This window comes from Esox lucius, chromosome 4 (genome assembly GCF_011004845.1).
Source record: "Esox lucius isolate fEsoLuc1 chromosome 4, fEsoLuc1.pri, whole genome shotgun sequence".
In the NCBI taxonomy this organism is placed as follows: domain Eukaryota; kingdom Metazoa; phylum Chordata; class Actinopteri; order Esociformes; family Esocidae; genus Esox; species Esox lucius.
In genome coordinates this window covers 14031864-14047727 of record NC_047572.1, presented here as the reverse complement: position 1 = coordinate 14047727, position 15864 = coordinate 14031864, and the positions used below count along the sequence as shown (strand labels likewise).

General features: G+C 44.8%; 1 protein-coding gene across 2 annotated transcripts; it reads left to right on the top strand.

Moving 5' to 3' along the window:
• Positions 1-4064: 4064 nt before the first annotated feature.
• On the top strand, positions 4065-12039 carry prps1b (phosphoribosyl pyrophosphate synthetase 1B). 2 transcript variants are annotated; one of them, XM_010864743.4, is made up of 7 exons: positions 4065-4527; positions 5061-5244; positions 6008-6106; positions 7423-7547; positions 7852-8025; positions 9444-9603; positions 10556-12039. In XM_010864743.4, the coding sequence occupies exons 1-7, from the start codon at positions 4406-4408 to the stop codon at positions 10646-10648; spliced, it is 957 nt and encodes a 318-aa protein (XP_010863045.1). In that variant the 5' UTR covers positions 4065-4405; the 3' UTR covers positions 10649-12039. The 2 variants fall into 2 exon arrangements, with proteins under 2 accessions (XP_010863045.1, XP_010863044.1); XM_010864742.4 differs by having other exon boundaries at positions 5061-5250.
• The last annotated feature ends 3825 nt before the right edge of the window (positions 12040-15864 follow it).

Genomic DNA, 15864 nt, shown 5'->3' with positions numbered 1-15864 from the left:
TTGGTGAGCTCGTGCAAATTGTAGCCTCTTTTTCCTATTTGTAGTGGAGATGAGTGGTACCCGGTGGGGTCTTCTGCTGTTGTAGCCCATCCGCCTCAAGGTTGTGCGTGTTGTGGCTTCACAAATGCTTTGCTGCATACCTCGGTTGTAACGAGTGGTTATTTCAGTCAAAGTTGCTCTTCTATCAGCTTGAATCAGTCGGCCCATTCTCCTCTGATCTCTAGCATCAACAAGGCATTTTCACCCACAGGACTGCCGCATACTGGATGTTTTTTCCCTTTTCACACCATTCTTTGTAAACCATAGAAATGGTTGTGCATGAAAATCCCAGTAACTGAGCAGATTGTGAAATACTCAGACTGGCCCGTCTGGCACCAACAACCATGCCATGCTCAGAATTGCTTAAATCACCTTTTTTTCCCATTCTGACATTCAGTTTGGAGTTCAGGAGATTGTCTTGACCAGGACCACACCCCTAAATGCATTGAAGCAACTGCCATGTGATTGGTTGATTAGATAATTGCATTAATGAGAAATTGAACAGGTGTTCCTAATAATCCTTTAGGTGAGTGTATAGCTGTGCATAATCTCTCCATTAAATGCTTTGGAAATTGTCTTATATTCTACCCCTGATTGGTGCATTTGAAGAACCGTATTGCAGATTTGCTTTGAATGTTCCTTCCCCTTCTTGATGTAGTTTTTGTTAGGAATTGTACTAGCCAACTGTGGGACATACCAGAGACAGGTGTATTTAACCTGAAATCATGTGAAACACCTTAACTGCACACTTGGATTCAATTCAACTAATTACTTAACTTACTTATGCAATCATATCCTCTGTATTATGTCTGTATTAAATTAGAACAATTTGAAGATTTTGTTTTTCACTTAGAAATTATGGACTTTTTGTGTTTATCAGCGGCAAAATTGCATTTTGATTTCATATTAACATAATAAACACACTGCAGTTAGGAAAATGGTTCAGAAGGCAAAACAGATCCAGAAGTATAGAGTTCTATGAACTTGTTGCATCTGGGGATAACCAATCCGAATCAACAATTGCCACACTCTGGGCAAATAGCATACTTGGAAATTCGGAATAGTGAATCCCTGAGCTAGAAAGTTGGAAGATTGTAGTTCTTTCTCTAAGAACTGCAGTTAACTCTAATTATTTCCAGGTCCTGAAAATGAGAATGTGTTCGTAGTCATACTTACCCAATAAAAACCTGCGAAGTCCATTAGTGTAGGCCGAAGGATCTCAAGGATCTGAAAAGCTTCTAAGTAGGTGTTATTTATTTTCCCGAAACAAGAAGCCGGTTTGATCAGGATATATCTCATCATTTATAATCAAAAGTGGTGGTCAATCGCGACAGATAAAGTTGTTGCAAGATATAGTACTGTGTTTTTGCAGAGTAGTGCAATACATTGACATCAAAGAAAAAGTACTAATGTTGACTGTGAAGGCTATTTTATGTCGTCCCAAACTTCACGTTTGACGCCGACACACACCTGCAGATAAAATGGCAATATGTTCCTACTAACCTGGGTAGGCATTTTAGGAAAGAACCAACATGAACAGATTCATTATCTTCAACTAATCAATTAACATGGAATAATGAAAATAGAAAGGGATTGGCCATAATATGTATTCCATTATATTTAATTGGTTTTGGTCCTAATGCTAGGAAACGCTCTAGTAGACTTGCAGAGTTAGGAAAATCGCTCTCGGTCTGGGGAGCTAGATGAGAGGAACGGAAGTAAACCCATGTCGATAGTGACAGCACAGAGGTTTCAGACGAAGTGTGTACACCATTAGAGAACCAATAGACACTTTAGAATATTGGATAGAAAGACTGCGAGGGATTTTTCAAGAGAGAGTGCAAAAAGGATCCAAAAGGGTGGCGGCGGTTCGGCGCGGCTGTGTTGTGACTGGGTCAGCGATGGGCGATAGTGAAGGGGAGAGTGGAGCTGCAATGGAGCATAGCGGTACAGGTAAGTTCAAGACAGGTAAGCATAAGGACCGGGATAGGGGAGGTACGGGGGGGGGGTTGTTGGACAGGGCAATGGAGGAAGAGGTGAACAAGAGATGTAAAGTTGACAGTAAGGGTAAAGGTAATGGCGACAGGGGAGGAGAGAGTAGTGGGGAGGAAGGGCCGGGAGTAGATGAGATAGGTATGGGGAACAAGGTAGTGCTGACGTTTGTGTAGGGTGGGGGTGTTGAGGGGAGAAGTCCAATGAAACTGACGGCTGCAATCCACAAGGAGGTGGGGGAAGTGGTGGGGGCTAAAGTGTTGAAGGGTGGGGATTTGGTCATAGTCTGTAGGGATAAGGAGCAGAGAACTAGGGCCTTGTGGGTGAAGCAGGTAGGAGGTCGTAAGATAGGGTCGAGCCGGGTGGAGGCTCAGACAGGTAAGCAATGGGTCAAAGGAGTGATAACTGGGGTGGTTTTGAGTGTTGATAGTAGAGAAATGTAGGGCAATTTTAGGGGAGGCGGCTTATGAAAGTGCAATGGCTGCAAGCGTTGAGGGATGGTGTTCGGGTGGACAGTCAATCTGTTCTGTTGTGTTCTGAGGACAGTGTGCTGCCTGGTACGGTTACCATAGGGATATGAGTTATTCTTTGAGGCCGTATGTGGCCAAGCCTTTGAGGTGTTATAACTGCCAGAGATTTGGGCATGTGGCTGCTGAATGTAGGGAGGGAAAGAGGTGTGCCAGGTGTGGGGGAGAGCATGATTATGGGAAGTGTGGGGATTAGGCTGATAGTTATAGCGGCAGAGAGGCACCTTGATATGGTAGGGCTGACATGGGAAAAGGCACCTTGATATGGTAGGGCTGACATAGGGATATGCGGGGATCCGTTTGTCATACAGGGATATGTGGGGATCCGTTTGTCATACAGGGATATGTGGGGATCCGTTTGTCATACAGGGATATGCGGGGATCCGTTTGTCATACAGGGATATGTGGGGATCCGTTTGTCATACAGGGATATGTGGGGATCCGTTTGTCATACAGGGATATGTGGGGATCCGTTTGTCATACAGAGATATGTGGGGATCCGTTTGTCATACAGGGATATGCGGGGATCCGTTTGTCATACAGGGATATGTGGGGATCCGTTTGTCATACAGGGATATGTGGGGATCCGTTTGTCATACAGGGATATGTGGGGATCCGTTTGTCATACAGGGATATGTGGGGATCCGTTTGTCATACAGGGATATGTGGGGATCCGTTTGTCATACAGAGATATGCGGGGATCCGTTTGTCATACAGGGATATGTGGGGATCCATTTGTCATACAGAGATATGTGGGGATCCGTTTGTCATACAGGAATATGTGGGCATCCGTTTGTCATATAGGGATATGTGGGGATCTGTTTGTCATACAGGGATATGTGGGGATCTGTTTGTCATACAGGGATATCTGGGGATTCGGAGAGACAGGGCAGTGGGGTGGGGGCGGGGATTGTGCCACATTTGTCAGAGAGTGAATACCGTTTAGGGGGGTAGGTAAGGGTGTGGAGCTGGAGCAGGGTAGAGGCAAAGGTGGTTGTATGGAATGAGGTGAGGAAGGTGTGGCAGGACCAGTGGAATGCGCTTGTTCCAGATACAGGGTGAGATTTGGGATGGAAGGAGGGCAGATAGGAATAGGGAGGAGGAAAGGATTTTGACTAGATTGAGGGTAGGGCACTGTGGATTGCACGGCACACTACACATGATAGGGAAGCATCCGACTGAGTTGTGTGACTACTGCGGGGGAATGGAGACAGTGGATCACATTCTGAGGCAGTGCAGGAACAATGAGAGGGAGAGGTTGCGACAGGGTCTGAGGGCAGAGGCGGTGCACATGTTGTGTCTATAATCTATGGTGGGGAGGGGGTGTTCCGGTGCAGTGGTTAGGTGCCTGTTTGTGTTCCTTAGAGAAACTGGGTTGGCAGGGAGAATTTAAGTCCTCCCTGTAGCTGGCCCCCACTCCTTTACAGTAGGTGGCGGTAATGAACCAATAGCGTTGGATGCCAACCGACATTAAACCCCACAGAAGAAGAAGAAGAACACTTGCAGAGTTGCATCCATAGACATATGGTTGCATCGTCTCGGATGTCGCAGACTAGCGGGGGAAAATCTAGGTATATGATGTCACAGTTACATTGAGTGGGCGGTGATTTGTTGATTGGTGATCGTGCGCGCTACCAGGAAGAGGGACACAGGCCACGCTCGCGTCAAGAAGAAAAGGAAATGATGGTCGATTGGAAAGCAACGCATCAAGCCTGGTGACAGCCACCAACTTGCGATCAAATTCAAACAGTTCGCTATAACTAATTGATCGTGCTTCCCTCAAAGCTAATTGAGGCTACAAACACTGTAGCTAGCTCCAGTAGAACGACGCCCTGGAATATACAAAAATGCCGAACATTAAGATATTTAGCGGTAGCTCGCATCGGGAACTCTCTCACAAAATCGCCGACCGTCTTGGGATGGAACTGGGGAAGGTTGTCACCAAAAAATTTAGCAATCAAGAAACATGGTGAGTGTGTGTTTTTATCTAGATAACTAATATGATTACGTTACGGGTAGCTATCGAAAAATGAGTGAGGAACATTATGTGCGCGTGCTGTTTTTAATGCTGCCCGCAAAGGTGCTTGGAATTTGTAGTTTATAACACGCATAACTGGAGTTCATTTTGGCGCTCTGATCGCGAACTATTCGCATACCAATTTCAGAAGATTTTCCAACGCTAAATTAAATTACAAGCTATAATGTAATTTTATAAACTGTTTTGATTAATTTACTGCAAATATTTTTGTCGGCACATCAGAAAATAAACAACACGATATTCAACCAAAATTAAAACAATACCTTAAATCACCCAGGGACTCAATCGTTGCTGTTTTTGCTCCACAATAGTTAGTTGTATTGTAATTGCACATTTCCTAACTCCTTTCATCCTAACCCTAAACCACCTGTGTTTGCTCAGTTTCATGATTATCGCCCACAACCCTAATGTCATGTTATAATTAACTTTGAGTGTTGTTTACCCTGTTTCACCTTCCGTGACAGCGTGGAGATCGGGGAGAGTGTGCGTGGTGAGGATGTGTACATCGTTCAGAGTGGCTGTGGGGAGATCAATGATAATCTGATGGAGCTGCTGATCATGATCAATGCCTGTAAGATTGCCTCAGCTTCCCGGGTGACAGCGGTTATTCCCTGTTTCCCCTACGCGCGGCAGGACAAGAAGGACAAGGTGGGGGTGAGGGATAAACGCCTAATTACTCTACTGTCATGTCGCCGACCATCTGTCATTATACAGGATTGGGCTCAAATCAGAAAGTTAAAAAGTGAATTACGGAAATTCACTGAGTATTTGGGAATCTGAATAGCAGTGCATTTACTGAATTTGTATGAGTTTGAGACCCAACCCTGCCATAACCACTTCTCGTTACCCATGGTAGTGCCTCTGACTGCATGGAGAGACTCCGGCAGCCGCAGAGAATGAGTGAGAATGGGAGCATGCCTGGTTGTTGTTGGATTTCATGTTTTGGCCGCCCTATCCATTATAAATTCAGCCCATGTGAATCCTGAATAGAGGCAACAGTGTTTGCTTTGTTGCTGTCATTTGTCTGCATTCTTCAGATTTTTGTAGTGCATGTCCTTGTCTCTCCCATGGAATGTGCTTGCTTGTACAGTGTATCTGCCAAATGTGTTATGTTATCGACTGTGTGTACAGTTACACTTTTCTTGGCCTTGGAATAAACTGCCTGGCTTGAAGTGGTTTCCATATAAAGTGTAGAATAACCTATCCTTTTGAAACTGTTAGTGTATTTGTATGTTGTATTGGTGAACACCGAAGCGAAAAGACAAAGCTCATTATCCCTGGTACCAGTCTTAGTTACCACTCAATCTTTTTGCCATGGTAATCATTCAGCACAACCCAAAGATTAGATTTCAGGCTTACAGCTCGTCGTGTGAGCAAATCAAACGTGATGTTTCTCTGTATTTCCTCTCAGAGTCGGGCGCCTATTTCAGCCAAGCTGGTGGCTAACATGCTCTCTGTGTCCGGGGCTGACCACATCATCACCATGGACCTCCACGCCTCACAGATCCAGGTTAGGAGGAGGGAAAAGCAGTATGTTCCCGGGACTTCTGCATACTTTTTTTTTTGTGTCTGAAAAGTGGTATCATTTAGCGCAACGTACCCTTAGACACGGCGGTAATAACCGTTCCCCGAATCAGGGATTTTGCAGCGACACACTAGTCACGTCACTAACACCTGAACACACACTGGAATCCTGCCTCTCCAGGCCAGTGAGTGCTCAAGCCGGTCAGAGGCGCTACTTCCCAGGTGATACGTTTCACGGCTCCGCCCTCATTCTCTGATTCAGGACCCCTCTTCACCTCCTCAGAACAATGCTGGGTCAACAGAGGTCACTACACCCAGGCCAAAACAATGAGCAGGGATGTGTTGTAGGAGAGGATCCTGACATCCACCATCTATAATGGGTCCAAAGCCAAGACCCATGCGGGGCGACTAGGTTTAGAGTCTTTGAGAAAACATTTCAGAACCGCACCGGCCGCATATCTCCTTTTGGGGCTGTGCCGTCAGTTCTCTGGTGACATGGTGATACTGCAGCCATGTATACTGGTGCATCCTTGTCAGTGAACTCCGGTGGGAATGTTAGAAGATCCACGGCCCAACTCTGAAAGGGAATTCTTTAGTCTCTAAACCATAGATCAAATTTCAAAAGGGAATTTCCCTAGTCTGATATTCTATTATAGCTGAGTGTCGGTTAAGATTTACCAAATATAAACAGGTGGCGTGGAGGGGCTGTTTGTCGAAGCTTTGCATAGTTCAGCTCTACTCTACCCTGAGGACTGCATTTCTTCTGTTAATACACTACAACAGTGCGTTGAGTAACATTAATCTAGCTAATGTCATTGGTAATATCTTAAACATTTCAACATTGGGGATCAAGTCGTGTCTGTGAATAATTTCATCCCTACTCCCTTGCCTTTCATTGTTCCCTGTTTAATGTTAATAAAGTGCTACCAAGACTGTCGTAGCATCATGTACATCTAACAGGCACTTCAACAATTCCGACCCTCCAGTCATGTGGCTCTGGGAGCGGACACTGTGGTCAGCCAGTTAGAGGCTGGCTGTGTCAGATAATGGCCTAATAATATATATTAAGTAAACCAACTAGTAAATGGTTATGGATTATAATGAATTCCACACAACTGTGGGTGACAGGAAGAGGGAGATACGAGTAGGTTATGACATCACCATATTGCTGAACCAATTATATCAGATTTATGAACATGGATAAGATGCTTGTCGGACATAGCAGGCCAGAAGTCTGTCTCGTTGTAGCCGCTTCCTCTTTAACCCCTGTCTGTCTGTGTGAATCCGGGTCCGTGTCTCCAGGGTTTCTTTGACATCCCGGTTGACAACCTTTACGCCGAGCCAGCCGTACTCAAATGGATCAAGGAGAACATACCAGAATGGAAGAACTGCACCATTGTCTCACCAGACGCAGGGGGTGCCAAGAGGTGAACACTTTTTTTGAATTTGATATTATCCGAGTGAGGGGGATGAGACGGAAGGAGATCGACCATTTGATTGGCAAATGTGAGAAATACTGTGTATGCTGGATGTGTACTTGTACAAAGCACTGCTACTTCTTCAAGAAAAGTACCAAACACACCTGCTCACCTTCCAGTTGTTTGGTGTGAGTCAGGCCTTTGTTCAGGCCGTATCAGTGTGGGGAAATGTATTAGATTCCCACTAATCTCAAGAGCGACAACACTGGACCTGCGTGTCTCGCTCTGACGCCATGTGCTCTCCCTCTGATAGAGTGACCTCCATAGCGGACAGGCTCAACGTGGACTTTGCACTGATCCACAAAGAGAGGAAGAAGGCCAACGAGGTGGACCGCATGGTGCTGGTCGGGGACGTCACAGACCGTGTAGCCATATTAGTGGATGACATGGCCGACACCTGTGGTACTGTCTGTCATGCCGCAGACAAGTAAGTCTCACCTCGGGAACCCTGGCAAACCTTGACATTTTAATGTAGTGAATGGGTGTCTGAATGTTACAAGACACTAAAGGCCAATTCAACGCTACTGTTGTTTGCTCCTGTTTTTTTTATTTTTATAAAAGCACTTTGTGACATCTGCTGATGTAAAAAGGGCACTATAAATACAATTGAATGATTGATTGATTGATAAAGATGATCCAGAGTGGATTATCGTATCGTGTAGCTGATAATGCCTTTGTCTTACAGGGCTGTGAAAAATATCACATTATTTCACATTAACTATTAGTTCCGCTATTTCACATTAACTGCCAAATTTATAATACATACAGATACTGGCCCTCATTCATGAAACATGCGTACGATCAAATCTGATCTTAAAATAAGCGTACAGTCATTTCACCGACAGCTTGTATTCATCAATATTATTTTTAATGTATCCTTACGATCAAACTCACGTCTGGTCGCAGACCGTCAAACCAACGTCAAAAAATAAGATCATGCTTGATTCACAATAAGATCATCATTATCACGCAAAACAACAATCGTAACAGCCTCAGTAACAACAACCACAATTAGAATTATAATGGTAGGTCATATAAAATAAGATTACAAGGAATATAACACATACAAATGTACCTCAATATTAAATATAGTATCACCACCGTAGGCTATTTTTTTTATTTATTTATTTCAATTTATTCTACATTTATTCTCTAATTTCTGTTCATGGATTTGTAAGGTTTGAAATGCTTTTGTGTGTGTAATGCGCTAGACACAAACTTCCTTTGCCTTGCTTTTCCTAAGTCACTCAGGCCGTATCGACATACTTGGAGATCATAAATGGTCGTTATAATTTCGGTGGCTGGCATCTTGATTAAGTAAGAGGTATTAAATTGATTAGTGAGAGGATAAATAAACCAGTGGTTCTGGGTCGAGCAGTTACCCTAATATTGGCATAGCTTGCTCTTTTGAAGGACTTCGGCTCTGGCCTGAGACGCGAAAGTGTTCTGTATCTGCATAGAGTTTGTCATGGAGATGGACGAATGGTTATTTAGCCATTTCAGGCTATATATTATGTTGACATCTGTCAATTCATAGGTTGCTGATCGCCTCACCGGCATGAATTATATGTGTGTCATATGTAAATAGGGACAGGTGCAGGGCATTCTCGCGTCCATGGCTTTATAAGATTTATCAATCTGTGATGACATCTACCCTCGTTTCGACCAGGTGCGACAGTTTTGTGAGTCAGACTTAGAGATGATCGTGTCTCCCAACGGTCGAATCTGAGATCTGTTCTGAGAAGATTTCATGAATGAGGACCACTGTATTTTCAGTTATTGGTAGTAGTGTTCATCTTTGTGGAAACCGCTTTTCCAAGTGTTTTATTTTCCCTCCCCCCTCAGGCTGATCTCAGCTGGTGCTACTAAGGTCTATGCCATCCTGACCCATGGTATCTTCTCTGGACCGGCCATCTCACGCATCAACAACGCCTGCTTCGAGGCCGTGGTTGTCACCAACACCATTCCTCAAGAGGAGAAGATGAAGACTTGTCCTAAGATACAGGTCAGGGGGTCACCGTCTTAAGATCAATAAATCACATTTTATTTGACGAAGCCGTTTGCACGCCAGCAGTTGTCACAAAGTGCTTTTTTAGGTCAATCCAGCCTGAAATCCCAAAGAGCAAGCAACGACAATAAGATTATGCACATAATGTCAGGGTTCACATCAATGTTCTAAGAGACAGGTTAGGGTCCAGAGTCGTAGCACTATATTAAAGTACATGTCAGGGGTCTTTTAGATTCAGGGGATTTTTAGATTTAGTTTGTCTCAGTTTTTGTCATAATATATTTTAGTAATTTTAGCCAGGCAGTTTATTCCAAGGCCAAGAAAAGTGTAACTGTACACACAGTCGATAACATAACACATTTGGCCAGGGTTACGGTTCAGTACGTTTTCATTACAACGCTTTATTGACATGAGTTACGTGGCTTGAGCACCTTAGAAGGTGCTGAAACCCTGTATTCACAACCACAGAGTACGGGCCCATAGGCTACTTTGGTCAAGCTGTGGTGACTGACAGTTAATGTTTAGCAACACCTCTTTCCATCACCATTGTAGTCTGCTGTGATGCTAAAAATCTGTCAACCTGGAGAATTAAATGAAACTGGAGGATTCTACAATGTTAGTTTGAGTATAACACAAATCACCATTGTAGAATTAGCTATTCCTCCTCTGCTCACAAAACAACAGATGGAAAAGTGCCAACAACTATTATAATTTTGATTGCAACATGTGCGAAGGCTGTCATTTAAACAGAATTGCCCTATATGCTTTTTATTTATCTTCTTTATTTTTTTTAAGCTCAGTCATTTGGGTTTGCATTCAAACCGTAAAAAGCTCCCCTGTACCACACGGTTAGCGTTAGTTTACAATAGCCCTATTGACCACTGATTGTTATTTGTTATAGGTTAGTCTATTGTGTCTTTCTGTATTCATTTGTCTCTCTCTTCTGTAGGTGATTGACATCTCTATGATCCTGGCGGAAGCCATCCGCAGGACCCACAACGGCGAATCTGTCTCCTACCTCTTCAGCCATGTTCCCTTGTAACACACGCATGCATTCACACACACATTGTGAGTCACCCGGGGCACTGTTCATGAGGGCGAAGCACTACAGAGCATGTGGATAGACATAACACAGCAGCATTGGCAATTTTAGGATCTGATATTGTCTTCAGGTGGAAATGGTAATGGGCTGTTAATTCAGTTTCTATGCTCAATGTTCTGGAATGTTTCTCCTCTCTGAATAGAATCCTGGGTTTACAATTCTCGGCAAAATTCCATTTGAATTCCTGTTTATTAAGGAAGTAGACAATCAATGTTGTCTTCCATACTTGTCCATTTGGAAGTTATAGAATCGGAAGTAGGTTTACGTCCTGAATAAATGAAATATTAATGGAATTTACCCAACCCTCACATGCCACCGTTATATTAGCATCACTCTGCTGCTAATGCTAACAAACAATGTAATAATCACAATTCGAACCAATTATTACTATTTACAATGACAATTTTACATTGACTCCCTCTCACCGCTAAACACGTAGAATCCCGAATCACTCTTCAGTGTGTAGTGCTCTACATGGCCTAGTCGAAATTGGAATACTACATAGGGAATATGTACAAAGCGTATCAGGGACTGAATAAGGTCAGCTTTAAATATTTATTGTGAACTGAATTAAAACATGTTTTCTCTCCTTTTTAATTTACTATACTTTGACCATGTTACAAAAAGCTGAGCGTTGTTGGACTTCAGGTCTTTATTGTAGTGTTATGACAAATAAGGCCATTTGGCTGAATGGAAATTTGCTTTAATTTACAGCGCCACCAATGTATTTCTTAGTCTGGGAAATTCTCTATATAGTCTGTAGAGAGTTCAGTACTTTAAAGAATTAATCCAGAATTGGTACTACTATTTTTGGACAATGAGATATAGCCATTTATTCTTGAAGAATACATTTGAAACCCCTCCTCAATTAGCTCATGGATGGTCAGTTCTTGCATCCAACTGTGTGTGGGATTTTGAGTGACTAAATTTCACAGACCCCAGTTCTCTGCTGGTTACTTCAAGTTATGGGCTAGTAGATTAACGCTTTTAAGACTACTTGGAATCATTCTCACAGAGTGCAGAAGGGACGTTTTCTCTTCTAGGTTGTCATTCTAAGATGTAATTTCTAAATTGTTGGTTTTTAGCTTGGGGGTTTTAGCTCTGCAGGATGGAGCTTCCTATATAACACAAACACGTTATTTGCTATTTTCATTTTTATTTACTTCATTTTTACAATAACATTTGTATAAAAAACTTGACAGTGTTATTTGTCCAACTTCCTAGTTAAAGGTGATGTGCATTTTGTTTGTGTTGACTTAAGATATGTTGAATCAGTGCACCAAATGTCTGATTGCTGAATGTGTTCTTATTAAAGTGATGGTAGAAACAAAGAGCCTTGATTGGGTTGTGTCTTACAATGATGTATTCTCATTTTCAATGATAATCTGGCCAATGGCATTCAATAGCAAAATGATGACGCAGAGAAATATTTAAATATTGTATTAAAAAAAGGAAACATCCAGACTCTCGAAAGGTTGACATGATCAGTGGTACAGAAGTAGATGGATTATAAAGAAGACTTAGATGTTATTAAAGCTGTTGTATGGTGGACAGCACAGTATTCAATGAGGGGCCAGTGTCTTTGAATGTCCCCTCCCACCCCTAAAGTTACACAACATTTGCACACACAAAGTCCCCCCCCCCCCATGTATACCTCTTAGATTGTCATGTTGAATTGCCTCACTTGCTTCCTTTTCTAGTAGGCAAGTAGTGGTATTACCCAGTTTACATTTGTACGTTAGACTATACACTCACCTAAAGGATTATTAGGAACACCATACTAATACTGTGTTTGACCCCCTTTCGCCTTCAGAACTCCCTTAATTCTACGTGGCATTGATTCAACAAAGTGCTGAAAGCATTCTTTAGAAATGTTGGCCCATATTGATAGGATAGCATCTTGCAGTTGATAGAGATTTGTGGGATGCACATCCAGGGCACGAAGCACCCGTTCCACCACATCCCAAAGATGCTCTATTGGGTTGAGATCTGGTGACTGTGGGGGCCATTTTAGTACAGTGAACTCATTGTCATGTTCAAGAAACCAATTTGAAATGATTCGAGCTTTGTGACATGGTGCATTATCCTGCTGGAAGTAGCCATCAGAGGATGGGTACATGGTGGTCATAAAGGGATGGACATGGTCAGAAACAATGCTCAGGTAGGCCGTGGCATTTAAACGATGCCCAATTGGCACTACGGGGCCTCAAGTGTGCCAAGAAAACATCCCCCACACCATTACACCACCACCACCAGCCTGCACAGTGGTGACAAGGCATGATGAATCCATGTTCTCATTCTGTTTACGCCAAATTCTGACTCTACCATCTGAATGTCTCAACAGAAATCGAGACTCTTCAGACCAGTCTTCAACTGTCCAATTTTGGTGAGCTCGTGCAAATTGTAGCCTCTTTTTCCTATTTGTAGTGGAGATGAGTGGTACCCGGTGGGGTCTTCTGCTGTTGTAGCCCATCCGCCTCAAGGTTGTGCGTGTTGTGGCTTCACAAATGCTTTGCTGCATACCTCGGTTGTAACGAGTGGTTATTTCAGTCCAAGTTGCTCTTCTATCAGCTTGAATCAGTCGGCCCATTCTCCTCTGACCTCTAGCATCAACAAGGCATTTTTGCCAGTATGCGGCAGTCCTGTGGGCGAAAATGTCTTGTTGATGCTAGAGGTCAGAGGAGAATGGGCCGACTGATTCAAGCTGATAGAAGAGAAACTTTGACTGAAATAACTACTCGTTACAACCGAGGTATGCAGCAAAGCATTTGTGAAGCTACAACACACACAACCTTGAGGCGGATGGGCTACAACAGCAGAAGACCCCACCGGGTACCACTCATCTCCACTACAAATAGGAAAAAGAGGCTACAATTTGCACGAGCTCACCAAAATTGGACAGTTGAAGACTGGAAGAATGTTGCCTGGTCTGATGAGTCTCAATTTCTGTTGAGACATTCAGATGGTAGAGTCAGAATTTGGCGTAAACAGAATGAGAACATGGATTCATCATGCCTTGTTACCACTGTGCATGCTGGTGGTGGTGGTGTAATGGTGTGGGGGATGTTTTCTTGGCACACTTGAGGCCCCGTAGTGCCAATTGGGCATCGTTTAAATGCCACGGCCTACCTGAGCATTGTTTCTGACCATGTCCATCCCTTTATGACCACCATGTTCCCATCCTCTGATGGCTACTTCCAGCAGGATAATGCACCATGTCACAAAGCTCGAATCATTTCAAATTGGTTTCTTGAACATGACAATGAGTTCACTATACTAAAATGGCCCCCACAGTCACCAGATCTCAACCCAATAGAGCATCTTTGGGATGTGGTGGAACGGGTGCTTCGTGCCCTGGATGTGCATCCCACAAATCTCCATCAACTGCAAGATGCTATCCTATCAATATGGGCCAACTTTTCTAAAGAATGCTTTCAGCACCTTGTTGAATCAATGCCATGTAGAATTAAGGCAGTTCTGAAGGCGAAAGGGGGTCAAACACAGTATTAGTATGGTGTTCCTAATAATCCTTTAGGTGAGTGTATATTCAGCATACATTCTACATACATTTTGCATTGAAAAAATATATTTATTTTCCATATGGGACAATACACCTATCTAGGGAGGCAACAGATTTCTACTTCATGGTAGAATGATTCCCCTCCAAGAACTGCCACCTTAACGTGGTGGAGGGGTTTGAGTACCCGAGTGACCCTAGGAGCTATGTTGTCTGGGGCTATATGCCCCTGGTAGGGTCTCCCAAGGCAAACAGGTCTTAGGCGACGGGTCAGACTAAGAGCGGTTCAAAAACCCCTTAATGATGATTAAAATGATGTGTACCGTGACGTCGCCCGGTATGGCGCAGCCGGGGCCCCACCCTGGAGCCAGGCCCGGGGTTGGGGCTCGTATGCGAGCGCCTGGTGGCCGGGCCTTCCCCCATGGGGCCCGGCCGGGCTCAGCCCGAACGGGCGACGTGGGGCCGCCCTCCCGTGGGCTCACCACCCACAGGAGGGACCATAAGGGGCCAGTGCGAAGAGGATCGGGCGGCAGTCGAAGGCAGGGGCCTAGACAACCCGATCTCTGGACACGGAAACTAGCTCTAGGGACGTGGAATGTCACCTCGCTGGCGGGGAAGGAGCCTGAGTTAGTGCGTGAGGTTGAGAGGTTCCGATTAGAGGTAGTCGGGATCACCTCTACGCACGGCTTGGGCTCTGGAACCACACTCCTTGAGAGAGGATGGACTCTTCACCACTCTGGAGTTGCCCATGGTGAGAGGCGGCGGGCTGGTGTGGGTTTGCTTATAGCTCCCCAGCTCTGCCGCCATGTGTTGGAGTTTACCCCGGTGAACGAGAGGGTCGTTTCCCTGCGCCTACGGGTCGGGGATAGGTCTCTCACTGTTGTTTGTGCCTACGGGCCGAACCGCAGTGCAGAGTACCCGACCTTCTTGGAGTCTCTGGGAGGGGTGCTGGAAAGTGCTCCGACTGGGGACTCTATTGTTCTACTGGGGGACTTCAACGCCCACGTGGGCAACGACAGTGACACCTGGAGGGGCGTGATTGGGAGGAACGGTCCCCCTGATCTGAACCCGAGTGGTGTTCAGTTATTGGACTTCTGTGCTAGTCACAGTTTGTCCATAACGAACACCATGTTCAAGCATAAGGGTGTCCATCAGTGCACGCGGCACCAGGACACCCTAGGCCGCAGGTCGATGATCGACTTTGTTGTCGTCTCATCTGACCTGCGGTCGTATGTCTTGGACACTCGGGTGAAGAGAGGGGCGGAGCTGTCAACTGATCCCCACCTGGTGGTGAGTTGGATCCGATGGCGGGGAAAGAAGCTGGACAGACTCGGCAGGCCCAAGCGTACTGTAAGGGTCTGCTGGGAACGTCTGGCCGAGTCTCCTGTCAGAGAGATCTTCAACTCCCACCTCCGGCAGAGCTTCGACTGGATCCCGAGGGAGGTTGGAGATATTGAGTCCGAGTGGACCATGTTCTCCACCGCCATTGTCGAAGCGGCCGCTCGGAGCTGTGGCCGTAAGGTCTCCGGTGCCTGTCGAGGCGGCAATCCCCGAACTCGGTGGTGGACACCGGAAGTAAGGGATGCCGTCAAGCTGAAGAAGGAATCCTATCAGGCCTGGTTGGCTTGTGGGACTCCTG

Excerpts from the sequence above, each read along its gene's own strand:
- prps1b (XM_010864742.4), top strand. The coding sequence starts at position 4,406 with ATGCCGAACATTAAGATATTTAGCGGTAGCTCGCATCGGGAACTCTCT. Across the intron at positions 5,251-6,007 it reads ACAAGAAGGACAAGGTGGGG|AGTCGGGCGCCTATTTCAGC; the intron begins GTGAGGGATAAA and ends ATTTCCTCTCAG. Across the intron at positions 9,604-10,555 it reads AGACTTGTCCTAAGATACAG|GTGATTGACATCTCTATGAT; the intron begins GTCAGGGGGTCA and ends TCTCTTCTGTAG.